Raw genomic sequence first — 25,573 nt, forward strand, 5'->3', positions numbered from 1 at the left:
CCCTCCTCGCCGCCGCCATGGCGTCACAAAGGGGCGGAGCCACGTGGCGCAGGGCGGCGGAGGGAGCGCCGAGGAAGAAGAGGCGGCGGCGGAGGCGGAGGAGACGCCGGCCATGGGGCAGTGCGGGATCACGTCCTCCAAGACCGTCCTCGTCTTCCTCAACCTCATCTTCTGGGTGAGGCGCCGCGCGAGGGGGGAGGGCCCCTCCCGCTCCCCGCCCTGTTCAGACACGCATATAAACTACACGTGTGGACGCTGCACACGCGGGGCAGACCCGCCCAGGCCTGAATGGCGAGGGATCCCCGGGGGACGCGGCTCTTTCTCGCCCGGGCTCCGGTCGCGGGAGACGGAGGCGCCTCATCCCGCCAGGGGCGACCGGTTGGGAAGAGCGGGCCGGGAAAGGCGGGCCCTGGAAGAGCCGCCCGGGACAGCCCCTTCCCTCCGCCGCGTCCTGCCCTCCGGGGCTGGGAGGGATTCGCTGGGCCTCAAATTCTCTCCCCACCGCTTTCGCTCCTTGGAAGAGTGGTTGGGTTAGGGGGAAATCCAAGGCCGCCTCAGCCTCGCTCGCCGGGGGCCGGAGGAAGAGGCTTGTGTGGACCCGGCTGAGGTCCCGCCCCGTTCGCTTCCCCACTTCATCCTTCGCCATAGGTGGGAGAAGGGAAGATGCAAGCCGGCGCTCTTCTTGGCGACTGCAGGAGAGAGTGGGAATGGGTCTGCCCCAAACTAGGACAATGGGCGGGGCTGGCAGGGCTGGCATTTAGGATTAGGTCGGGCACAAAGTGTGCACAATTTTCAAGACTGGCCCGGTGTTCTGTTTACATAAATGGTTTGTGCCAAATTTTTATTCCCCCTCATTTAAATTTATATCCAGCTGAGCTCAGACTTTTGGGGGGGAGGGGGCTGTTGTCAATATTAAGGTGATGTGTGCAGGTTAGTAGAGCAGCAGTTTAGGGGAAAAAATACCTCTAGAAAATGGAGAGATGGGAAGGAAGACATGAGATCAGCATAACCTAACTTAAGGGAATACAATTGAAGAACATGATGGCATGTACAGTATAACCTTCAAGCGCCAGTGGGCTGGAGTTCATAGAATCATAGAATCATAGAATCATAGAGTTGAAAGAGACCACAAGGGCCATCGAGTCCAACCCCCTGCCAAGCAAATTACTGTAATGTCAGATTCATTATGCCAGCTGTTTGAAAAAAAGGCTCTGGAATGCGGTAATACTATATTAATAAGCAAAAATAACATAGCTATAAATAGTACTTCTACAGTTCAGTTGTTACCCACTTCTAGTCCTTTCAGTGTTATGTGGCATGTTTCTTTGGCAGCTCTCAGTAAGTTTTTCCTGATTTTCTTCTACTTGTTTTGGTATGGCAGTATGAACAGATGCCAATAAAAAAATACAACATTAGGCAGTTTCAAAGTTTTTAGTTTTGTTTACCAAATAAAAGTAAAATAATCATGCTACGTTAGATCACACTCTAGTTAGGACATCAGAAAATTTTCCAGTTCAAAGGAAAAAAATATTGTGCTATTTGTACGAATATACACACACACTCACTCTCTCTCTCCTGGCCTTACCTGGAGATGCCAGGGATTGAATCTGGGACGCTCTGCATGAAAATTGGGTGCCCTGCCACTGGGCAATGATCCTTCTTCATCAAACGTCCCAGATAAGATTAGGGTACAGTAGTTTGCAGCAGCAGAAATATAGTTGCAGACGGAAACATTTGTGCCACAGCTGTTTTTAGATCATAGAGGTGATTTTGTATACAAGGGAAAAGTAGAATTAAAGAAATACAAGTAAAAAAGTCAAAATAAACCAAGCTATAATTTAAAGACTAGAAAAGTAAGCAAACCAGTGTTAGAAACTGGAACAGAAAAGCTATTTGCCTCCTGGAACCTGGGTTACAGGGGCAAAAATAGAATGGCTAGTTGCCATCCCCCCCCCCCAGATGTGGGAGCACTTTCAATGTTTTTGAAACACCTGAACACAATTCATATCAGTGACACATTGTTAATATCACATTTTTAAGAGCAATTCTTAATTGGACGTCGCAAACATAAATGGGGCTCAGCCTCAGCAATAGTGGTCCACCATAAGTATTTGTAAATACTAGGGTGGTGTGTGTATATATGTATGTGTCACACACACACTTAGCCAATTGTGTTCACAATGGAGTCTCTTCAGCATGTAAAAAGGCTTTCTGGGAAGGGAATGCCAGATGCTCAGCCGCAGAAACCTTGCAGCAGGAAATCTCCGCTTGGTTCCAAGGGAGCTTTCCTGGGTCGCCAAAGGTGCCTGGTTGGTTTCGAACACTGAGGCAAATGCAAGGCTTTTTAAAAACAGTGCCTTATAAAAGATTTCAACCAGACCATTGTGTGCTTAGTGCCGAGCAATGTGCTTCTCTAGAAGGCAGGATTTTGAAAGATGTATGGGATACAGTGGACACTATTATACGGTGGTCAGCTTTTCTTTTGCGCTGAGATGAGAAGGGATGGCTCATCCATTGTTTCCAAGTTAGTGTTGCTCTGAAGGCAATATTGCTGCTGAGCTAGGTGCATTGTTCAGTTCTCTGGGAATTTCAGAAAATCTGTAAGCGAAAGATACAAATAACTTGGCCTGTATCAATTTAGAGCTAGTGGGAAATGTTGCATTTCAAACTACCTGTTGTTGTGTAAAAACATTTGAGTTAAAGCTGTTGTCGATAGGTAATTCTAAGACTCTGGGGAGGCGGAGGCATAGGTGGGCCTGAGCTGCCTTGGAGTAGCAGCTCCGATATTGACAAAAAAGTCACTGTATATTTCAGGAGGGTTTCTGGTATTCAGATCCATTTTTCTCTGCAACTAGGAGAAACTACTGTAGTCTGAAAAATGACAGTGGAAACATGCTAGGTTTTTTTCATCACAGGCTAGGGGAAATTAGCAAATTCATCTGCTATTTTAACTGGAGATGGTGCCTCTTTTATATACAAGAATTGGAGCTTGTCAAATTAATAGGCAGTAGAGTTTGGTTACTAAAGACAATAGAAAACACTTCCCACAATTCATATGGAATTTATTACCACAGCATGATGGGATGGCTTTAGAAGGCGATTTGACAAATGAGTGGAGGAAGAGAGCACTTTCTGTACTGGAGGCAAATGGAACCCCCTTGTTTAGATGCAGGTGTGCAGGATACAGTTTGCCAGAGGATGGGTGGGCAAAAGTAAGAAAGGGCAACCGCCTTCATGCCCAGTTTGTGGTTGGCCTCTCTGACAAAGAGGACGCTGGACTAGCTAGATACCCTGCTTTGTATGTTCTTATTAAATTTTCACAGGGGCACATTTAGTACAGAATAGGGACACATTTACTCCCCTAACCCTTGGTCAACCAGTGCATCCTTAGATGTTTTATATCTATCTCACCATGGTTTAATATGTGTAGCTATTAAGATCTTGCTATTTAACAAATTTGATTTAAGAAATGTAAAAACACACCAGAGCATTACAGAACAGACAGTTGGAAGTTCTCTGCAGATTTAAAAAAATTGTTTTCTTGGCAGCTTTTCTACCATACAGCTCTCAAAGGTGTTGCGTTGTACAGAACAATTGCAGCACATTCCTTAATAGCTTTGCGTGTATACTAGTTTAGCTTGGCTCCTGTCTGGGTTCAGCGTAGTGCTGCAAAGGTGCACCAAATAAGATTGATTAGTACCTGAGCCTATGAATTATTACTAAGTTTGAAACTTGAGAACTACAGCTAATGTTCTCTCCTCCTCTTCAAAACTGGACTAGTGTAATGTGAACACCATTTGAGAGCAGTGAGCTCCTAAGGCAGAACAAGTGGCTCACAGTTGCTTAGATGTGCATCAGTTTCTGTTGACCTGGAGCATGCTGTTTCTCTTGGGATCTTGCTGGGCACCTTTTCTTTCATGGCAGCCTTGAACTGCATGTAACTTCATCTTGGAAGAAGCTTGCTGTGGGCTGCATTGTTCTTACACACATCAAGGAAGCTGGTAGTGCTGAAGAGCCAGCTCAGGTTACAAAGTGGACAGAAGAGAATGAGAACAAAAAAATTTTTTTCCTTCCAGTAGCACCTTAAAGACCAACTAAGTTAGTTATTGGTATGAGCTTTCGTGTGCATGCACACTTCTTCAGATACCACTCTCAGAAGAGAATGAGGCTTTTGTTGTCCTGCTTACCTTTCTTTCCCATTCTTCCCCCCCCCCCCCCATTTCCTCTTGCCACTCATTGGGAGTTTTTTCAATACTAAGCCAGAGGTTTTCAGCCTTTTTGAGTTCCTGGCTCCCTTGACCAGCTACATTTTTTTTGCGGCTCCTCTGTGGAGAAAGCAGTTCTTTAAAGGGCAAAATGCATTTGCAAATGATACCTGTTCCATCTGATTCTGGTAATCTTGGGTCAGAGACTGTATGACTCTGAATACCAGTTCTTGGGACATAATTGCAGAAGAGGGCTTTTGCCTTTATATCCTTCCTATGACACCTGGTTGACTTATTAGTGGAAATGGCACGCTGGACAATGTTCCAGCAGGGCATTTCTGTTTTGTGATGCTTTTTACAAAACAACAACTGCTGTAGTTTTGAACTGGATTTCAGTCAAGAGATGAGAATGGGGCTTGTTTCTTAGTATTGACAACCTTTATATGATGAGAAATGTATTCAGTGTACATGTGTGGACATAATTTGAAGCCCAGGCTGCATCAGTGGTTGCAGTGCCTACAACAGGCATTCCCAAACTGCTTTCCACGAACCATCAGTGGTCAGCAGCTCTATTGACCAGATGCCCCTTAAATCTACGTTACAGGCGCAACACTGAAATGTCTAGTCACCTTTTTCCCCTTTAAGATTACAAAGCAAAAAATGCTTTTTGTATATTGTTGACGTTAATATATTTTACAATTCAGTCACACATTTTACCAATTACAGTAATCTTTTTTTAAAAAAACACGTGAACTAATACAGTGGTACCTCGGGTTGCATACGCTTCAGGTTACAGACTCCGCTAACCCAGAAATAGTACCTCGGGTTAAGAACTTTGCTTCAGGATGAGAACAGAAATTGTGCTCTGGCGGCGCGGCAGCAGCAGGAGGCCCCATTAGCTAAAGTGGTGCTTCAGGTTAAGAACAGTTTCAGGTTAAGAACAGACCTCCAGAAGGAATTAAGCACTTAACCCGAGGTACCACTATACACAGTTCACATCAGTGACACATTTGTAATATCACATTTGTAATAGTAATTTAATAGCAATTGTTAATTGGACACCACAAAAATAAATGGGGTTCAGCCTCAGCAATAGTGGCCACCCATAAGTATTTGTAAATACTGGGGTGTATGAGTGTAGACAAACACACACACAAACACACAATTTCAATCTCTCTCCTCCCCCTCTCTGTGCCAAATACGTTGTTTCATTTTCAGCAAGTACTGCAGCCACAGTACTATTATATCAAAATTAATAGTCTATTATATCAAAATTCTTGGAAGAACAGGCCTAACAGCACAATCCTAACCATTTATACACAGAAATAGATCCTACTGCAATCAAAAGGGCTTACTTTCAGGCATATGGAATTGGGATTGCAACCTAATTATTTTTGAATAGCACCTCTCCAGCAACATGCTTATGAACACTCCTTTCACAAGATACCGTTTTTTGCAGGACTGCCTGTACAGTTGAGTCTTCAAAATCTTGATACATTAAAGGTTGGGCATACCTGAGATGCCACAATTACCATGGCAAAATAACTATGTAAATGTTAATGCATTTTGCAGACCTTCCTTTTAATATCCACAATTTGAGAATCCCTTAAAACATTGAAAGATTAATGTTAGCACCATCCTCCCCCTCCCCCTTCACGGAGGCTATGTCCACTCCAGTGTTTCCTTGTGTAAATGCAGCTAATGGGACCCCATTATTAGAGATCTCAATAAAACAAGATGTCAGACTTGTGCTACAGTGGCATAAATGAAGCAAACATTCGTAGACTGCAGCCACCTTCATTACCTACTTGATTTGTAAGTTTAAAATTAAAAAGCATGACAATATCCTTGTGTTCTCTCTAACACAACTGTGTTTCAGTGATGCTGTGCATGCATTTTTTCTGAAGAGCAGAAATGCTGTGCTGGGATAGACCCTGTGTGCTCTGCAAGTTTTGCAGCTGTCTTACAAATGGTTCCGTGATCTCCTGGTGAGCCCTTTCTTTTCCTTCTGCACAGTCAATCTAGAAGCAGGCCTCTCTTTCAGATACTTAAGGGAATCTCCATGGACACAAGTATTTGTACTGGCAACTGAATCCCTGCATGTTTAATGAAGGTGCAGCTAAACACTCGCTTGGGATTTCCTCATGCAAACACACTTAACATTGTTACCCTTGAAGAACCATTAATAACTGTGATCAGGTTTGATGGATGGATGAGTGTTTCTGGGCGATGAGTGCAGAGATCAAGTTCTCTCCTGGTAGTTCAGGGACATTGAGTTTTCTGTGAATGGGAGAAAGTAGATACCTTTGCTCAAGCCATAGCCTATGATTGGTAACAATAAAAAGGAATGGTGGTACAGTGGTACCTCGGGTTACAAACACTTCGGGTTACAGACTTCGCTAACCCAGAAGTAGTACCTCAGGTTAAGAACTTTGCCCCAGGATGAGAACAGAAATCGGTTGGCAGCAGGAGGCCCCATTAGCTAAAGTGGTACCTCAGGTTAAGAACGGGTTTCAGGTTAAGAGCGGACCTCCAGAACGAATTAAGTTTGGAACCAGAGGTACCATTGTATTTCAGAGATATTGGAAATAATATATTGTGGTATTTTAATTGACTTCAGATTGCCGTTTGACTTCTTAGGAGATAACATGAAAGACTCCCCAAATGTGTGTGACAACTTTGTTTCTAACATCTGCTCTACTTGGAACAGGTATTGCTTTTTTTCTTTAAATAAAAGCCCTTTAATTCTGCAGGTTTGGATGCCTCATTCGGAAGTTTCCCTGATTTCTGGCCAGTGTGATTATGTGTTTCTTTAAGCTGGTGTGGGACAGAGCAGAACAACGTGGTGTGACACTGATTTTGCCATACTGATTTAAAAAAATAAATGCGTTCGAAATGATTTCTACAGACATTCCACAGTTGCATTAACTTGAGTCAAACGCATACTTTACTGGCATTATGACTGTGGCATTTGTTAAACAACTTTGATAGCCATGTATGGACCCAATCTAAAATAGCTGTGGTGGGGCTTTGGCAGGTAGCTCAATGTAGGGTTGGAACACCAGTCAATTAGCTGCCTGTTTTGTGGTTGGGAGTTATATAGTCCATGAATCCAATAAATACTCTTCCCATAAGAAGCGACCTTTCCTTTCAATTGTATTATGGGTTGGTTCCCATCTTTAGAATTTCTTCCTCAGAAAGGCTTGTCTGGCACCCTTCCTTTTCACATGTTAGCTGTTAGCACTGGGTTAAAATGACTTTCTTTACCTTGGTTTTTTTATCAACAACAAGGTGCTTTGCTGCTGCTGTTTTGTGGTCCTGGTTTTATTGATACTTGTTTATTTGGTAGTTTTGCTGGCTGTTTTGCTTCACTTCAGTTGTAAACGTAACTTGTGAACCCGTTGGATTAAAAAAGCTAGGTAAGCATGTCTGAATTAAATAAATGAATGCCTTGGGTGTGTGGCTGCTATTGCTGCTGTTCTTCCTTGGGGGCATGAGCAGCTGCCAAGGAAACTTAAAAGTTATTTGAAGTTTGTATTAGGAAATAGAGCCCAGCCAAACAGTATTATAAGAGATTGTGTCAACTATTCTAAAACAGATTTGAATGGATTTTACAGTATTTATTTTTTTAAAAGTGGTGTACGATATTTGATAAGCCTAGTCGCTTGTTGCTTATTTCTGCTCCTGATGTTAGAATCATAGAATCATAGAGTTGGAAGAGACCACAAGGGCCATCGAGTCCAACCCCCTGCCAAGCAGGAAACACCATCAGAGCACTCCTGACATATGGTTGTCAAGCCTCTGCTTAAAGACCTCCAAAGAAGGAGACTCCACCACACTCCTTGGCAGCAAATTCCACTGTCAAACAGCTCTTACTGTCAGGAAGTTCTTCCTAATGTTTAGGTGGAATCTTCTTTCTTGTAGTTTGGATCCATTGCTCCGTGTCCGCTTCTCTGGAGCAGCAGAAAACAACCTTTCTCCCTCCTCTATGTGACATCCTTTTATATATTTGAACATGGCTACCATATCACCCCTTAACCTCCTCTTCTCCAGGCTAAACATGCCCAGCTCCCTTAGCCGTTCCTCATAAGGCATCGTTTCCAGGCCTTTGACCATTTTGGTTGCCCTCCTCTGGACACGTTCCAGTTTGTCAGGGTCCTTCTTGAACTGTGGTGCCCAGAACTGGACACAGTACTCCAGGTGAGGTCTGACCAGAGCAGAATACAGTGGCACTATTACTTCCCTTGATCTAGATGCTATACTCCTATTGATGCAGCCCAGAATTGCATTGGTTTTTTTAGCTGCCGCGTCACACTGTTGGCTCATGTCAACTTTGTGGTCAACCAAGACTCCTAGATCCTTTTCACATGTACTGCTCTCAAGCCGGGTGTCACCCATCTTGTATTTGTGCCTCTCATTTTTTTTTGCCCAAGTGCAATACTTTACATTTCTCCCTGTTAAAATTCATCTTGTTTGTTTTGGCCCAGTTCTCTAATCTGTCAAGGTCGTTTTGAAGTGTGATCCTGTCCTCTGGGGTGTTAGCCACCCCTCCCAGTTTGGTGTCATCTGCAAATTTGATCAGGATGCCCTTGAGTCCATCATCCAAGTCGTTGATAAAGATGTTGAATAAGACCGGGCCCAAGACAGAACCCTGTGGCACCCCACTAGTCACTCTTCTCCAGGATGAAGAGGAACCATTGATGAGCACCCTTTGGGTTCGGTCAGTCAGCCAGTTACAAATCCACTGAGTGGTAGCATAGTCAAGACCGCATTTTACCAGCTTCTTTACAAGAATATCATGGGGCATCTTGTCAAATGCCTTGCTGAAATCAAGGTAGGCTACATCCACTGCGTTCCCTTCATCTACCAGGCTTGTAATTCTGCCAAAAACGAGATCAGGTTAGTCTGACATGACTTATTTTTCAGAAATCCATGCTGACTATTGGTGATCACAGCATTCCTTTCTAGGTGCTCACAGACTGTTTGTTTAATGACCTGCTCCAGAATCTTCCCTGGTATTGATGTCAGACTGACTGGGCGGTAATTATTTGGGTCCTCTCTTTCCCCCTTTTTGAAAATAGGGACAACATTTGCCCTCCTCCAGTCTGCTGGGACTTCGCCTGTTCTCCAGGAATTCTCAAAGATGACTGCCAGTGGTTCTGAGATCACATCTGCCAGTTCTTTTAATACTCTTGGATGCAGTTCATCTGGCCCTGGAGACTTGAATACATCTAAACTAGCCAAGTATTCTTGTAGTATCTCCTTAGTTATTCTGGGCTGTGTTTCCTCTGCTGAATCATTTGCTCCAAATTCTTCAGGTCGGGCATTGTTTTCTTTATCGGAGAAGACTGGACAGGAGTAGCTACTTTTGCTAAACTTTCATTAAGTTCAGTATGATTTTGGAATGGTTGTTTGCTTCCATTTTTCAAAAGGCCACACCTGAAATAACCCAAGGGAATCAAAACAGCAGCAAAAAAGTGGGAAAACAGCACATTACGCTTTAAAATTTTTATTGTACTGGCAATATTCACAATTCATTTTCAGCTCTGTGATCTTGTTTTATTTATTTTTTTAAAAAAGAGTTCCTAGACATTGTGTTGTTGCGACTGTAACCTAGGCTTCTTCTTAAAACACTTGCTAGACTTCGGAGAACCACAGGCAATTATAGGCTCTTTATGCATTGCTTAATAACCTGTGGCATATGCTGCCATAGAATGTGCCACAGAATAGGCTGGTTTATGTAGGGGGGTTTTAGGAGCACATTAAAGAAGCATGGATACATCAGTAACTATTAACTATGATGGCCAAATGGAACCTCTGAATATTAGACAGGAGGGGAGAGCTGGTTCCTTCATTTTCTGAGTGTCCCAGAAGTGCTGGTTGCTATGAAAAAGGAGGGGGGAGTCGATGCACCCTTTGGGTCAGATTCATCAGGACATCCCTGAGGCAGAGGGAATGAATCACACACCCAAAAGTCGTAATCAATTGAAAATGAAAAGGCAGCCAATAAAAGCACTCCAAAAATATTCACAAAACCAGGCACAGATGCTAATGGATCAGGGAGCCCAAGACAAAAAAGAAGGGAGGGGGAGAGGAGTACAGTGGTACCTCAGGTTAAGTACTTAATTCATTCTGGAGGTCTGTTCTTAACCTGAAACTGTTCTTAACCTGAAGCACCACTTTAGCTAATGGGGCTTCCTGCTGCCGCTGCGCTGCATCCTGAAGCAAAGTTCTTAACCCGAAGTAATATTTCTGGGTTAGCGGAGTCTGTAACCTGAAGCGTATGTAACCCGAGGTACACTGTATAATTTTATGGAATTCAAACTGTAATACAATAAATACAATTTATAAGAAACAAAAGAAGCAATTTGGGAACCATTTGGAAAAAGAAAAGGGTTGTTTCCAATCCTGATCTGGAGGCTGCCTTCTACTTGAAAGTAAATCCCTACAGTTCAGTGGGGTTTCCTTCCAAGTAAAGTGTGCATGGATGGGGACCTCAATGGCTAAAGCTGTGTGTGTGTGTGTGTGTGTGTGTGTGAGAGAGAGAGAGAGAGAGAGAGAGAGAGAGAGAGAGAGGGAGAGGGAGATTATTAAGGCTAGGGTAAAAGGGCACATATTAGATATCTAAATATTTATCTATACACACACATATGTTGGTATTTGTAAATATTAATTATTCAAATGACTTACGGTTTTGGCCATTTTTACAGGGTCTGAGCCCCATTTACGTTTGTGGTGTCCAATTAAGAATTGCTTTTAAACATGTGATATTAAAAGTGTGTCACTGATGTGAATTGTGAATTAGTTCATGCATTTCAAAAAAACAAATATAAAGTGTTGCTGAACTGTGAAGAAAAGGCAATTAGCCACTTATGTTTTTTGTGGCCATAGCCTAGGTTCCAGGAGCCATGTGGCAAATAGCTGTTCTCTCCCTGTTTCTAACACTCCTTTCAGGTAGACAATCCTAGTTGTCCCCAAGAACATAGATTTGGAGACATCCGGCAAAGTTGCTTACACTGAAGCCAGACGTTGCAGGTGACAGCTCTAGTGCTGTAAATTGAAAGCAGCAGATATAATGGAGTTTTTCTAGCACATGTCCTGAAGAATGTTAACTGCTTGATGAATATCCCATGTAGGATCAGACTTGGGACCTATGGTGTGATCCTGTGCAAATTGATTTATGGAACTTAACCCACTCTACTGAGGCTATGTGAGAACACCTCTTTATGTGTATGGAGGTTAGAAAAACATTCACCAGCATTAATGCTGCTGGTGTTGGTGTGGGATGTAATCCACTGGGAGCAGTCAAATACAACATTCCTTGTTTTGCCAGAGTGGACATGCAAGGGAATGTTTGGTCCAGCCAGTTGAAACTTCCTGTTCCTCCTGGCCTGGAGCATCCTTCTTTTCATGCAACTAGTAGGTGGGTGTGACCTTTCCAGACCCGAGAAAAGGCCAAGTCATGCAGCCACCTCTCTCTTTTCCATCTTCCTTTCGTCCTGTGAACTGCCGGACTGCTAACTGCAGTCACTAGGTCAACCCTCATGGGATAAACCTGTTAGTATAAGTTTGTAACTTTAAGCCTAAAGCCTGCCTTCAGGGATCACACTGTGCTTTGCCTGATCGTGAGTAAACTTTCTTTTTGTTAATTATGAATAAGACACTGGTGTCTTTATTCTTTTAGGAGGGATTCAAGGGGTTTTACCAGGAAAATATTAGAACACATTTCAATCTGGACAGGCCAGATCGAATTGCGTATTGTCAAGAAACTCACACAAGTTTGCAACAAGTTTTCTGCTGTGTAAAGGAACTTGCTAGCGCAAGTTAGCAAGGATGTTAATAAACAATATATCCTCTCCTGCCACCCTGAACGTTTCTTCTTTTTTTTAAAATAATTTTTATTAACTGGCCAATCACATCAAATTAAATCACATCACATAAATTCCAAATTACAAAGCCAAATTTTTAAATTTTGTTGGGGGAACCCATACTTCAAGATCCAAAGGGGGATTCAAATCATCTTCTTATTACTGCGTTAATGTCCAAATCAGTCCCAATCAGTCCAGACAAAGTTCATAATTCTATCCAGTCTTATCTTGGTGTTTCCACATCATATCTTGTTCATATAATTTCTCTTTTTCTTTTACGATCTCTTCTGTTAGTCTCCTCAAGCCGATAAGCAAATATAATAATCCTGTGTGAATTTCCCATTCTTCCAGTCTAAGTCCAGATGGTTTCCATATATCTCCTTCGTAGATAACATCGCTCTTTCCATCATAAATTAGGCATTTGTCACTATTAAGTCCCACTGAGGAGTTAATCCACAATATGTAAACAGCTCTATTTCTCTCTTTCTCCTCCCAGACACAAGAGCTCCAACAGTGCCTCCCAAAATGGCAACGGCATTTTTAACTACGTCATTCCAAAACTCTTAACTTTCCAGCTTCGTCTTGAAACCTTGCTTTGGTTTGAAAGTTTATCTCCACACAGCCTTAAATCCACAGCTTAAGTCCTTAAAGCGACATTTCTGACTCATTAGGGGAGGGGATTCTTGTTTAATCACATAAAAAAGGAAAGGAAGGTTTTTCCCCCCCTCCCCCCTCAGTCGTTTGCCATACCATATCTTGACGTATCTTCTCATATTTTATTCTTGCCTTGTTATCAGAGATCTCTTCTGTCAGCAGTCTTTACTCCCCCTTTTTCCTTGAAGTATGTGCAATTTATCTCGTCCAAATTGTTTCTTTTGAAGATTCTTGCAACTAGAGGCGCGGATCAGAGACAGCATTGAGGAGTGCCGGAATCCCACAGGAGGGCTTTGTGCCTAGTGCCCCCACCCCCACAAATTCGGGGGTGGTATAGGGCACAGCAGGCAAGGGCCGTCCCCCCCCACAATCCTGGGGGGGTTAAGGAGGCTAATTACCCCCATCATAGGCTCCAAATTACCTCGTGTGGGTCGGAGAGATGTTATTGTCAGCCATCTTCCGATGAGCCACCTAGTGGCCCCCCCACCCTGAACGTTTCAACAGTTGGAAGTGGAAATAATTTTGCGCTATTAGCACAATCAGCAGCTTGAGTTGGAAGTTTGCTGGGTTTGGGCAATGGGGCTTAAATTGGCAATGACCTTCGGTGCAGTCGCCATGAATAATATATAACGTAGCTTTTCTGGTTTCTGGGATTGAGGAATATCAGTTCCTCAAGTTGAGAGGGGAAGGAGTTGGTGCATTTCTCATCTGCTAGAAAGTAGGTCGTTAATTGTCAGGGATGTAATGCTTAGCACCTCAATCCTTAGTAGAAGCTTTGTGTGTGAGGCAATTAATAGCATCTCATGCTGAAGTTCATGCTTAACCAGTAGCTTGTACTAAGTGGTTATGATTGCAACCATAGATTTGCATAATGCTGCATTTAGTTTGGTATTACTGAGCTACAGCATAACCTGTAAAGAAATCACCCCATAAAATATTTGTATATTTGTTGAGCAGAAGCCTGAAAACCTGTGTGTGTTTGCACAAATACACACAACCCAAGTGTTAGGCTAAAAGGAATTCTGATCTTACCTCCCTTTTTTTTGCAGGCAGCAGCTGGCATCTTGTGCTACGTGGGAGCCTATGTCTTCATCACATACGATGACTACGATCACTTCTTTGAAGATGTTTATACACTCATCCCTGCAGTGGTTATCATAGCAGTGGGGACACTTCTCTTTATCATTGGTTTGATTGGCTGTTGTGCCACGATCCGGGAAAGCCGCTGTGGACTCGCTACAGTAAGTCTGATGTTTGGAAAGGGTTTTCTGTTTGACACACTGGCAAGCATTTCCTCAGAACTGCCAGTGTGTTTTGGAGCCTAATAGTTGCTGTAAATGCTACCTGTCTTTTTCATAAAATAATTGCTTCTTGAAATGCACCATTTGGAATGCAGAGTCAGCTTCCTAAGCTTAGTGTACCTTGTCTAAAGAAGCTGTATGCTGAACTTGACCATTTTGATGTTTTTGAAATGGTGTGTTTGCTTCCTCAAATTACCGGTAGAGTTGAGGCTCTTTAACACAATGGGTATTGAGTGCATTCACCATTACCGAAGGACTTTATTAGATTATCTGGGTGTAACCTATAAATAGCATAGTTATATCTTCACAAAACTGTAAGTTGCCAACATAATATGTTTTTTCTTGCAGTTTGTGATCATCCTTCTGTTGGTTTTTATCACTGAAGTTGTGGTGGTTGTTCTGGGCTATATCTACAGAGCAAAGGTAGTTGTCTCTTCTTAAGTGCTAAGTATTGTGGTTAACTGTGCTTAGGATTCTGTAGCATTGTATTTCTGATAAATAAAATTGCTGGAGGCTATTGGAATGGAATTATAGATGTAAAAATAAAGTGGGCACATGCTAAGAAAAGTATTTTAAAATTTCAAAGAGATAAAAAGCTAGAGAAAAATAAGGTAGTAAGCAAAGAATTTGGATGACTGTAGCTAACAGAATCCTTCAACCTTAGCGTTATCAGTACCACGCTCTAACCTGCTGAGCTATCCAGGAAGTTACTACTGTATGCCCAGCTGCTGTTCTTATGGCATTCTATTCTGCCTTTGTAGAAATTTCTAAAAACAAAAACCCTAGGGTTAACACTGAACTAGACCCACAGAAATTTCACTAATTTCAAAGAGCTGGATGAATTTTAAACAAATGTACAGTATTAAAATGTGTTTTTTAACATCGTACATCATTTGTTGCTTGTTGCGGGGCCTCAAACTCTTACTGGTCTCTCCAGTTTTTTTATGGTCAGATGCTTACTGTTTAATATGTTTGTGTACTGTTGTTTTGTGAGTTTTCAGTTGCATTTTTGTTTACTGGTATTGTTTGTTATTCTACACCACTTAGAATTTTTTTCAATATTAAGTGTTTATAAATGCTTTTAAGTAAATCATAAAATCATGGAATTGTTCAGTTGAAAGGGACCACCTCAGTTGATAAGTAGATTTCAGTTTTAAAAATTTCCCAAAGCTTTTCCCTTGATTGAGGGAGGGTAGAAGCGAAGGAGACCAGAAAATGCACGAGGGTTGCAGGCATACCAGCTTCCGCACTAGAAGGCTGCTGTATGCCTTCACCCCATCCATTAGTCTTCAACCCATCTTTGCCCCATTTGGGGGCCCCACTTAGATCAGGCTTTGACCAAGTAGTGAGAACCAGCCAAGCCAATCAGCTTGAAGCCTTTGCCCTCCAGCTGTTTTGAATTCCATTCAGCCCCCCGCCAGCATGGCTCAATGGACCAGGATGGTCAGAGTTGTAGTTCAAAGCATCTGATCAGACCCAGGTTGGGCAAGCCTGGTAGAGGCCACCATTTCCAAATGGTGAGTCAGAGCAATACAAGCAAATACAGTTGCTTCCAGCTTGGGTGTTGCATTCAAGGTACAGCAGCCTTGCTCTTCCTATGGCAATAGCCGTCTTGTGAGTGAGAAAAGCCCAAAGTCACCACCTGCCTTGCTTCAGAAGGTGAGGGCCCCCTAAGCGATGCATCAGGGAACTATAACTGTACACACTGATCAATAGACTCATAGAGGGAGTGGGGGCTCAGCAGGCCTCTAAATGGGATAACTTTAGAAAAGAACTTGCACTTGTTTGTTTTAATAGGTGGAGGCTGAAGTCGATCACAGTATTAAGAAGGTGTACGACACGTATAATGGAACTAACCCGGATGCTGCGAGCCGTGCCATTGATTATGTGCAGAGGCAGGTGAGAGCCAATGTAAACACTGTCAAGGCAAGCACTGTACTGCTTCCTGAAAAGGGAAGAAGTCCACATTTACAGCTCCTGGCTTGTTGCTTTCTATAAGATAGTATTCCTCTTTTCCCTTCCCAACAATGCTAGGGAGGATGCTGTCAGAAGGGTCTTCTGTTTTAGTTCTTGCAGGCACTTTGCTTTCTGTGCAGAAGGAAATTTTGAGTGTGGAGCAGCATTTCATCACAAGCTCCTGCCTGTAGCCTGATCTGGGGAAGCCCAGGCTTACCGCCTCAGTGAGAACTGGCCTAAGTCTCTGGCCTGGAAGCAGCTGGAGGCACTCTGTGCATGATGTTGCTCACGTAGAAGGGTGCTGGTGTATTGTTCACACATGCTTTATGTGCTGAAGTATGTTAGTTGGAAGATACCCAATTGCTGCTCATCTTTTGAGATAGGAGTCTTTCTTTATGAAGTAAGCAGAGGAATCCTGGGACATGCTGCCTCGCTCCACAGACCTTTATGCTTTGCTAAATATGTATCCCTTTTTAGTGAGCACAATTTGATTCACTGAGGGAATTTTTCACCCTTTCTCTCCTTCTTTGTAGCTGCGCTGCTGTGGGATCCACAACTACAGTGACTGGGAGACCACAAACTGGTTCAAAGAAACGAAAAACAACAGTGTCCCTCTCAGCTGCTGTAAAGCCACCAGCAGCAATTGCACAGGAAGTTTGACTCACCCCACAGACCTTTATGCCGAGGTGAATAGCTCTTTTGCTTAAGCTGCAAAATTTGCAAGGAAAAGGAGCCACTCTGTGAGGTAGGCTAGGCTGGGAGTGCGCGGGCGGACCTGATGCAAGGCCATCCAGCCAGCAAGGCAAAGGTGGCTCTGAACCTAAATGGTCTCAGATTTTGTCTGCCATAGCCTGCTGACTATTACATATTGGCTAGCAAATACCTTAATTGGGACCTATGGTTCCATTATAACCTATGAACCCCCCCCCCATATGCATCTTTTTCTTTTCTCTTGGAAAATTCAGGTATGTGATAACACTTCTGTAAGGGTTTTGCACTGTGTTTTCACCCAAGTGATTTGTATGTGAGTCCTCATACGCTAAAACAAAATGTTATAAAACCCAGGTTATCACAGTGTAGAAAAGGATGACACCAGCAGCGCCATCCTTAAAAGGGTTCCGTGGAGAAGCGCAAGTGCCAAGACTTGCTGTTGCAGGCAGTGCATCTCAGCCCTCTTCTAAGGCAGCAACTGTAAGCAAGGGCTTGAGGACAGCTGTTTGTTTCTTGCCTTTCTGGTTAATGCTTAGAACAGCCAAGGGTTCCCTTTTGCCTGGCAAGAGTGCAGAGGACACTGGAGGGCAGAGAGAGCAGTACACACAATCTGCAGTTTACTAAGCTTCATAAATCTAACAGACGGCAAAGGGTTTGGATTGAGGAGAGGGGTGTCCCAGAATGTAGCATAAGCATTTTAGAAGAGAAATACTACCGCTAACAGCACCACTGGCTTGTTCTTTTTCCTTAAGGGATGCGAGGCTTTGGTTGTAAAGAAACTACAAGAGATCATGATGTATGTTATTTGGGCAGCTCTGGCATTTGCTGCCATCCAGGTAAGACTTAAAATATATAACTTTTGATGTGTGTGTTCTCCATCTCCTACAGAGATTTTTACAAAGCTTTCCCATTTTCTCTGTATTGTTCTGACCAGGTTTACCAGGCAAAAAAACCCTCAAATATCATTCTGTCTCCATACATGATGGTTCTTAAATGGCCTCATCTCAATATGGGCATTTCTGGAATTGCCAACACACTGTTTCTTCAAAGACTGGTTAAACAGTGTGTTGAACTAAGCACACAAACATCTGCACAGAACAACTAGTCCTGAAGTATTGACAAAAGTGATATTACACATGGGACTATGCAATGTGCCCTTCCTAAAACTGGATGGTTAAACATCCAGTTCCGGAACAGATTGAAGTATGCCGGCAAGCAAAGAGGCTTTGCCTGTTGGCACAGTCCCATCCCTGGTGGGGCGGGGAGTAAGATGCCAGAAGGATTATTCTCTCACCTATGTCCTTGCCCATCACAAGCTGTTCCAAGAAGCTAGGCAGGGAAAGGGTGTTTGCAGTTGATTCTCCACCCCCAAGGCCTTCCCATGTGGCCTGGTTTTCATTAAACCACATCCATCTGACACCAGGTGTGGGAACAGGGAGAATCGGGACCACACCAAGTCTTCATTGCCGAGTCTTCATTTTTCCTTTGCAAGAGATATTCTTTCAAAGATTTTTCTTTGCAGCCTCTGCTTCAGTTCAAGCTGGGCTGCAAAGGAAGAGTTACCTGACATCAGGTAATTGACAAGTGAGCAGCTCCGCCCACACGTTCAGATGACCCAGAGGGAGAATTTTGAATCTGGCTTATCAACCAGATAAGCACTTTCCTTGAGTCCAATTTACCTGGTGGTGGTTCATGCTGAAAAGGCATCAACACAAATCAGAAGTTTGGACCCTTACCCTCTTTGCGATAATTTTAGATGTACCATTTTAGCATGTTATGTTTGAGAGGAAACTGATCTCCAGTGAAATTCTCAGATTTTATAAAAGCTGTAGTCAGGGTGCCAAACACTACTAAATACTTGAGTGTGTTTGAACATCAAGATCTGCACAGATACACAGATGCTGTACTTTCTTATATTAAAATGTGCACCGATAATGTAACAACAGAGAGGTGCATCAGAGTCTATGGGAACTGCAAACCCTGGATGACTGCTGAAGTAAGGTCACTCCTGAAAGCTCGGGATACTGCCTTCAAGGCAGGGAACATAGATATATACAGAGGGGCAAGAACAAAGCTCAGGAAAGGCATTAAGGCGGCAAAACAACAATATAAGCTTAGGGTGGAGAATTGCCTAGCTGATAACAACGCAAAACAAGTGTGGCAGGGACTGCAGCATCTAACCAACTACAAAGGCAATATGAGGAACACTGTTAAGGCTGATGATTTCTTAGCAGAGGAGCTGAACATCTTTGCTCGCTATGAGGTAAAAAGATCAGGTGTCATAGCTCCTGCCTGCCAGCCTACAAACTCTCAGCCACTTATTCTGTATGACCATCAAGTAAAAGCTGCAATGAGGGCGGTGAATCCCAGCAAAGCTGCTGGTCCAGATGGGGTGCTGTGGATAGTGGTAAAAAACTGTGCCGATTCACTAGCAGGGGTCTTGACAAGGATTTTTAACATCTCTCTGCAAACGGCTTGTGTTCCATCATGTTTGAAAGCAGCCACCATTGTCTCAGTCCCAAAGAAAACAGCAACTAACTGCCTAAATGACTACAGACCTATTGCATTGACACCTGTAGTGATGAAATGCTTCGAGAGATTGGTCCTTCAACACCTTAGGACATGTTTTCCACTGGATTTTGATAAACATCAGTTCACCAATAGGAGAAACAGGTCAACAGATGATGCCATAGCTACAGCCTTTCACCTTGCGGCGAGTCATCTGGAGAGACCAGGGAATTATGTTACAATGTTGTTTATTGATTATAGCTCGGCTTTTAATACCATCCATTCTTAACAAAAGGCTGATGGAACTAGACCTTTCTTCTACCATCTGTGACTGGATTAAAGACTTTCTGAGGGATTGTACACAAAACAGTGAGGATTGGGCCTGTTACATCTACCTCCCTGAAGCTCAGCACTGGCACCCCACAGGGATGTGTGCTGAGTCCCTACCTGTAATCGTTGTATACATATGACTGTATTTCATCTGATCCATCCACTGCAATCATTAAGTTTGCAGATGATACTACCATAATTGGTCAGATGGAGATGAATCAGTGTACAAGAGGGAGGTTCAAAAAGTATCTACATGGTACCTAGAGAATAACTTGCACCTAAATATTATCAAGACAAAGGAGATGGTGTTGGACTTTCGGAGGGAGAGAGGGGAACTAGCCGCGTTGTATATCGGAGGGTTGTGTGGAGAGAGTCTCTTTCTTTAAATTCCTGGGAGTTTGCCTTAGTGAAGACCTCACTTGGAAAAACAATATAACTCAGGTGGTTAGGAAGGCCCAACAGAGACTCCATTTCCTCAGGTTCTTGCGAAAGAACAATGTTAAACAACAATTGATGACCACCTCCTACTGGTCCACAATAGAAAGTGTCCTCTCATATTATATCACAGTGTGGTACGTTGGCTTGACAGCCACAGGCAGAAAGTCTTTATAGAGGGTGGTGAACACAGCACATGATAGCATAGGCTGTCCCCTGAGCCCGCTAGACAATATCGCAAGGGATCGTTGCCTTAGGAGAGCGAGAAAAATTCTCAGGGATGATTCACACCCCGGCCAGCACCTCTATAATCTTCTGCCCTCGGGCAGGAGATATAGAAGTATAATCAGTTGTAAAGGTAAAGGGACCCCTGACCATTAAGTCCAGTTGCAGATGACTCTGGGGTTGCGGCGCTCCTCTCGCTTTACTGGCCAAGGGAGCCGGCGTACAGCTTCCAGGTCATGTGGCCAGCATGACTAAGCCGCTTCTGGCGAACCAGAGCAGCGCACGGAAACGCCGTTTACCTTCCCGCCGGAGCGGTACCTATTTGTCTACTTGCACTTTGACGTGCTTTCGAACTGCTAGGTTGGCGGGAATAATCAGTCGTACCAACAGGCTAAAAAAAAGTTTCTATCCGTGGGCTGTTAGGCTGCTGAATGGAAAATAATATGCTGCAACTGACTTTCGGGGTTGGTGTGTTGTACGACAAGCACACAGAGAGCAAGGAGATTGAGTGTATGGGGGGGGGGAGGCTCAGTTAATTTCATTGTACACAGGTTGTACATTGACAATAAAGGTATTACAGTGGTACCCCGCAAGACGAATGCCTCGCTAAACGAAAAACGCGCAAGACGAAAGGGTTTTCTGATTTTTTAGCCGCTTCGCAAGACAAATTTTCCTATGGGCCTTTCTCGCAAAACGAATTTTTTTTTGAGTTTTTCCCCACAGGCTCCCTCTAAACTTCAGCGGAGCGGGGCGGGCTGGGAGGGAATCCCTTGGACCCCCGCCGGACTTCCCGATGCTCTTTTGAAGTCCGGCGGGGTCCAAAGGATTCCCTCACCGCCGCCCGCCTTTAGAAGCGCTCGGGGAAAGCAGTGCGCTTCGCTGCTTTCCCCAGAGTCCTTTTAAACGCGGGCGGCGGTGAGGGAATCCCTTGGACCCCCGCCAGACTTCCCGCAGCTCTTTTGTCATCCGGTAGGGGGAGAAGGGCTTTTCTTCCTACCGCCAGCCTTCTGAAGAAAAGCCGTTCTCCCCCCGCCTGCCTACAGAAGAGGTTCGAGGAAAGAGGCGAAGGAGCGCTGCCCCTTCACCTCTGTCCCCGGAGCTTGCCGTTCTCCCCCGGCCTGCCTTCAGAAGAGGTCCGGGGACAGACTGTCCCCGGACCTGGTCTGAAGGCGGTCTCCATAGGAACGCATTAATTGATTTTCAATGCATTCCTATGGGAAACCGTGCTTCGCAAGACAAAAAACTCGCAAGAAGAAAAAACTCGCGGAACGAATTAATTTCGTCTTGCGGGGCACCACTGTATTATTATTACTATTATTATTTATTATTCTTGAACTTTCCCTACAGAAAACACATGGCAACCAATGACAGCGCTTTTCCCCATGAGGCCTCACTGAATATCATTTCTCCTGTTGTGAGTCAGGGCACTTGTGTGATTGATAAACATGCCTAGTGTGCCTGTGCCAAGTTCTGCATATGTCACAGCCACAGATTTGAACTGTTCCTGCTGAGTACCAGAACCAGATATGCGTGCAGGCTCCTGCATGTGCCAGGTGGAACCCCCCCTCCTCTTCAACTCATGGCAGCCCCCATGGTGGGTTGATTCCTAAAACCTCTGGTGCTAAAGGGAGTTGCAAATAGCAAGCACTTCTGATTCTGAATGAAACACAGAACAAATGAGGGATTGCACAATGGAAAGTAGCTTGAAGGGAGAGGTCTGGCAATACCCTCCTGAAACAGAATGGCTTGAATTGCATCTGTGTGGTGTCTAGGCAGCTTTCAGAAAGCCAATACCTGGTACAAATAATGCTCCTGTGTTCTCAGTTTCCTTCTCCTCTTCTCTGCAGCTGCTGGGTATGCTTTGTGCCTGCATTGTGCTCTGCAGGAGGAGTCGGGACCCTGCTTACGAGTTGCTCATCACAGGAGGAACCTACGCATAGAAGAAGCTGCAAACCTAAGCTTGAACTCCATTTTCTCCACTTCGGAAGGTGGCTTGCCTGAGTCAGCTGCAGCAGTTCCTTTGCTGGCTTTGACTGGGTGAAAGTCCATTTTTCATAAACTGGGACTACAGGCACATTCACTGGTGATGGGCAAAGGCTTGGCTCTTGGTACCTCCATATTACTGTGACCCCCCCACCTACTACCTTAGCCAGCTTTCCACATATCTAGACATCATAGTAACCAAGTAAACACTATTTTGAGGCCATTAACTAGGGGAAGAGAGCAGCTTGGCACAAAAGCCAAAGGTAAATTTGGTAAGTTACTGCTAGAAGTTGTACTGATTTGATTCTTGTATGTGGAGTCCTTCCAATCTTCACTGAGCAATTGGCCAAAGTCTATACGAGGGAAGTCTGGTACCTTAATTTTGCAACACCTTCTTTCCCACCCCACCCCCCTTTTTGCTGCTTGCCTGTCACCAGTGTTTGTTGAGCATTACGTCAAGTCCAGAACACAACAACATGACTACTAACCAAAATTTTAGAATCACACGAGTGCATCTCTTGACCTTAAATTCAAATGAACAAATCTTCCAAACTTTTAGTGTGTTAAAGTACAGGCTGGCTTTTCAGGAGTATAATGTATGCACTACTGTTCTATAATGAATATTTCATTTTTTCTATGAAAAGGCTGTTGATGTGTTGAGTGAATTGTTATCATAGAGTAGCAAAATAGTATGTGAAAGTGAAATGTAAATAGGAAACCTGATTAAATAAATTGTCTGTACATCCCTCTCCAAACTAAATCATGCTTAACTATTTTTTATCAATGCCTGACTCTTAAGATATTTATGCTTTTCGTTTATGTAAAAGATGGGGCAACTTGTACCTGTGGGGATAATATCCAAAGCCCCCCGGATCCTGCCAGCTCAAACCTCCCTCCCCCTGCAGCCTCTGGGGAAGAGGGGTGGGCTGCTCTGCTTTGTGCTCTGGTCCCCGTCCCCCCCCAGTGCTCCCCTCAGCCACATCCTGCACCAGCATGTGGCCCCTGGACAGGTTCCCCCGAGGGAACGTGGCTGTGGATAGACAGAAAGAAACTCCTCATCTCTGATGTGTAACCATAATTAAGCATTTGTAACAGACTGGTGGTGCTTTTTGGGGTGTTCGACACAACACTCTATCTGGCTGCAGCAAACAGGCTGTGGTCTATCAATCCTTCACCTTTCCACATTTTTTCAGTCCAAATATTATGGTAGCATAAGTTTTCGTAGGCCAGAGCCTACTTCAGCCTGAAGTGTTACCTCCGATTGGCAGGTGCCTCTCTCTTTTTAGAGAGGTGTAGAGCATGGGGGTTGCTATTGCAAAGTGAGGCCCAGGAGCTACAGGCAAGTAAACACAGTCAACTGAAAAGGGCAGAAGATTGCAGGGGTAGTGACCCACTTCCAGTTCTGAAATGAATAGGCAAAACAAGAACTGTTCTAGTCCCTACCAGACTCCATTTAGCCCCAGAACGGATAAGGATGGTGTCTTCATAAGAATTCTAATTCTGCAGCTTCTTTCTGGAGTCCCACTTTTGATACTTTCCAGCGAAAGCATAGCAACTTCCAATTCTGTTACTGAATGTCCAACAAGACTGAAATGCTCCCACTATTTTGAGTGTTAACATTTTTAATGTCTGATTTGTGTCCGTTTATTCCCCTGCAACTGATAAACAACAGCAGGGTATTGCTGGCACACATTATCAGATTGGAAGATGTGAAGGGATTTTTGATAATGACTTAATTGCTTATTTTCCCCCCCAAAACACTTGGGGTTAATCTGTCCTCCCTGAGCCTGTAGCAATTGGTGGGTTTACACATTCAAATTAATAGATTAAGAAATACGCCCCAGCATCTGGAATGTGGAACTCCTAACAGCAATGAGTTTCAAGGAGAAGCCAGCTCTGAGCAAGTATAGATCAAAGGCAGTCCCTTTCTTGAGTGCCGCTTGGGTCCCACATTTTGCCCCCTCCGCGCCCCCCCCCGCCTCCTTGCTCAGCTTAGTATTGAATATCCTAAGCCAACAGTGGCCATTTAGTGTCACTTGCAGTGCCGAGATCTGAGGCACCTGCCATTTTCCATTCAGAGGCAACACTTTTCTCACATCTCCCAGCCCCATTGTCTGATCCCACTTCTGGCTGGGAGAAAGGTGAAAGATCACCACTTTCCCAAGCAGCTCCTCCACTGGCCTCTGTCTGCTCCCTGCAGCCAATTCCCCCCTTCCTGAATGCCACTGGTTGAAATCACCCTGAGCACAAGCCTTTTGTCATACAGCACCTCCCCTGCACACCACCCGTCAAATCAAATTACAAATCCTGACAAGGGAGCCAAATGAACCAGCTTTCCTCTGGGTCCAGCTGCAAAGAAACCTTCACCAGAGGCTTTTGTTTTGACTGAAGTAGGGATTAAGCTGCACCAGTGACAGGCCTTATTTTCCAAGCTCATCAGCTAATAAACACCCATGTTATTTCAAAGGAAATAAGCCTATTTTCATGTCCTTTTCTATTGAAAGAGCAGTAGTTGAACTGCATGTATCTTAAAAGATTTATCCATAACTGCAAGTGAAGACAGTGGCAGACTCACCCGAGGAAGAAGAAAATAGGAGAAAGATTGACTCTTAACATTTTAATAAGGTTCTCTATAATGCCTGCTAATGGAATTCTGCGGGAAGAGGAAGAAATGTAGTCATTGGAATTTCCTGCAAAACATACCTACAAAAAGTGCTTCAGGTGTGATCTTCCACTATTGTGCAATGCCAGCAGTTATGAAGTGATCTGGACAAGGAATGTGGGGGAAGAACATCATTCAATATATGACCACTTGTCTAGCCCTGGGACTAGTGGGACTAGAGAGGGAGCTATGTTAGTCTGTTGCAGCAAAAGGAACAGCCTTGTGACATCTTGAAGATTAGCCACTTCATAAGATTATTATTATTCATTGAATTTATATACCGCCCTATACCCAGGGGTCTCAGGGCGGTTCACAGAATATGCCATGATAAATTTGTCTAGGCTTAAAGGTGCCCACAAAAGTGTGTTTTCTCTGGCCAGAGGGTTATGGTTTGAGCTGTGGGGCCTGCCACTCGTAAGGCGCAGCTCCACACGTTAATCTGAAGATGGCGTTAGGGAGAAGGAAGCCCCTGTTACTCCTAACATTTCTGTTCCTCTGATTTGAGCACTTGGCTTTGTGCAGCTATCTTTGGATGGACAAGAGATAAATGTAGCTGAAAGACACATGACACATGGTTTGCATGAATTGGATGTAGTGGTGTGGTAATTTAGCAATGGGAAATTAGGCAGCTATAGTAGTATTAGGTGGTCTTGGAACAGCAAAAAGTCTTGTCCAAACTCTCAGTCTGTAAAATGACAAGCTAAGAGAGCTTAACAGAAAATTACACCATTCTGC

The 25,573-nt window shown here is 44.0% G+C and overlaps 1 protein-coding gene and 1 long non-coding RNA gene across 2 annotated transcripts; both read left to right on the forward strand.

Annotated features, from left to right (window-relative positions):
- Positions 1-70: 70 nt before the first annotated feature.
- On the forward strand, positions 71-22,951 carry TSPAN3 (tetraspanin 3). The gene is made up of 7 exons (XM_053402683.1): positions 71-175; positions 13,777-13,968; positions 14,377-14,451; positions 15,826-15,927; positions 16,518-16,670; positions 17,448-17,531; positions 22,041-22,951. The coding sequence occupies exons 1-7, from the start codon at positions 113-115 to the stop codon at positions 22,131-22,133; spliced, it is 762 nt and encodes a 253-aa protein (XP_053258658.1). The 5' UTR covers positions 71-112; the 3' UTR covers positions 22,134-22,951.
- On the forward strand, positions 5,903-6,955 carry LOC128420777 (uncharacterized). Its single transcript, XR_008332118.1, has 2 exons — positions 5,903-6,193; positions 6,846-6,955. It is a non-coding gene; the product is annotated as an uncharacterized LOC128420777 (long non-coding RNA).
- Positions 22,952-25,573: the final 2,622 nt, after the last annotated feature.

This window comes from Podarcis raffonei, chromosome 9 (assembly GCF_027172205.1).
Source record: "Podarcis raffonei isolate rPodRaf1 chromosome 9, rPodRaf1.pri, whole genome shotgun sequence".
Classification (NCBI taxonomy): Eukaryota; Metazoa; Chordata; class Lepidosauria; order Squamata; family Lacertidae; genus Podarcis; species Podarcis raffonei.

Excerpts from the sequence above, each read along its gene's own strand:
- TSPAN3 (XM_053402683.1), top strand. The coding sequence starts at position 113 with ATGGGGCAGTGCGGGATCACGTCCTCCAAGACCGTCCTCGTCTTCCTC. Across the intron at positions 13,969-14,376 it reads GCCGCTGTGGACTCGCTACA|TTTGTGATCATCCTTCTGTT; the intron begins GTAAGTCTGATG and ends TTTTTCTTGCAG. Across the intron at positions 14,452-15,825 it reads GCTATATCTACAGAGCAAAG|GTGGAGGCTGAAGTCGATCA; the intron begins GTAGTTGTCTCT and ends TTGTTTTAATAG.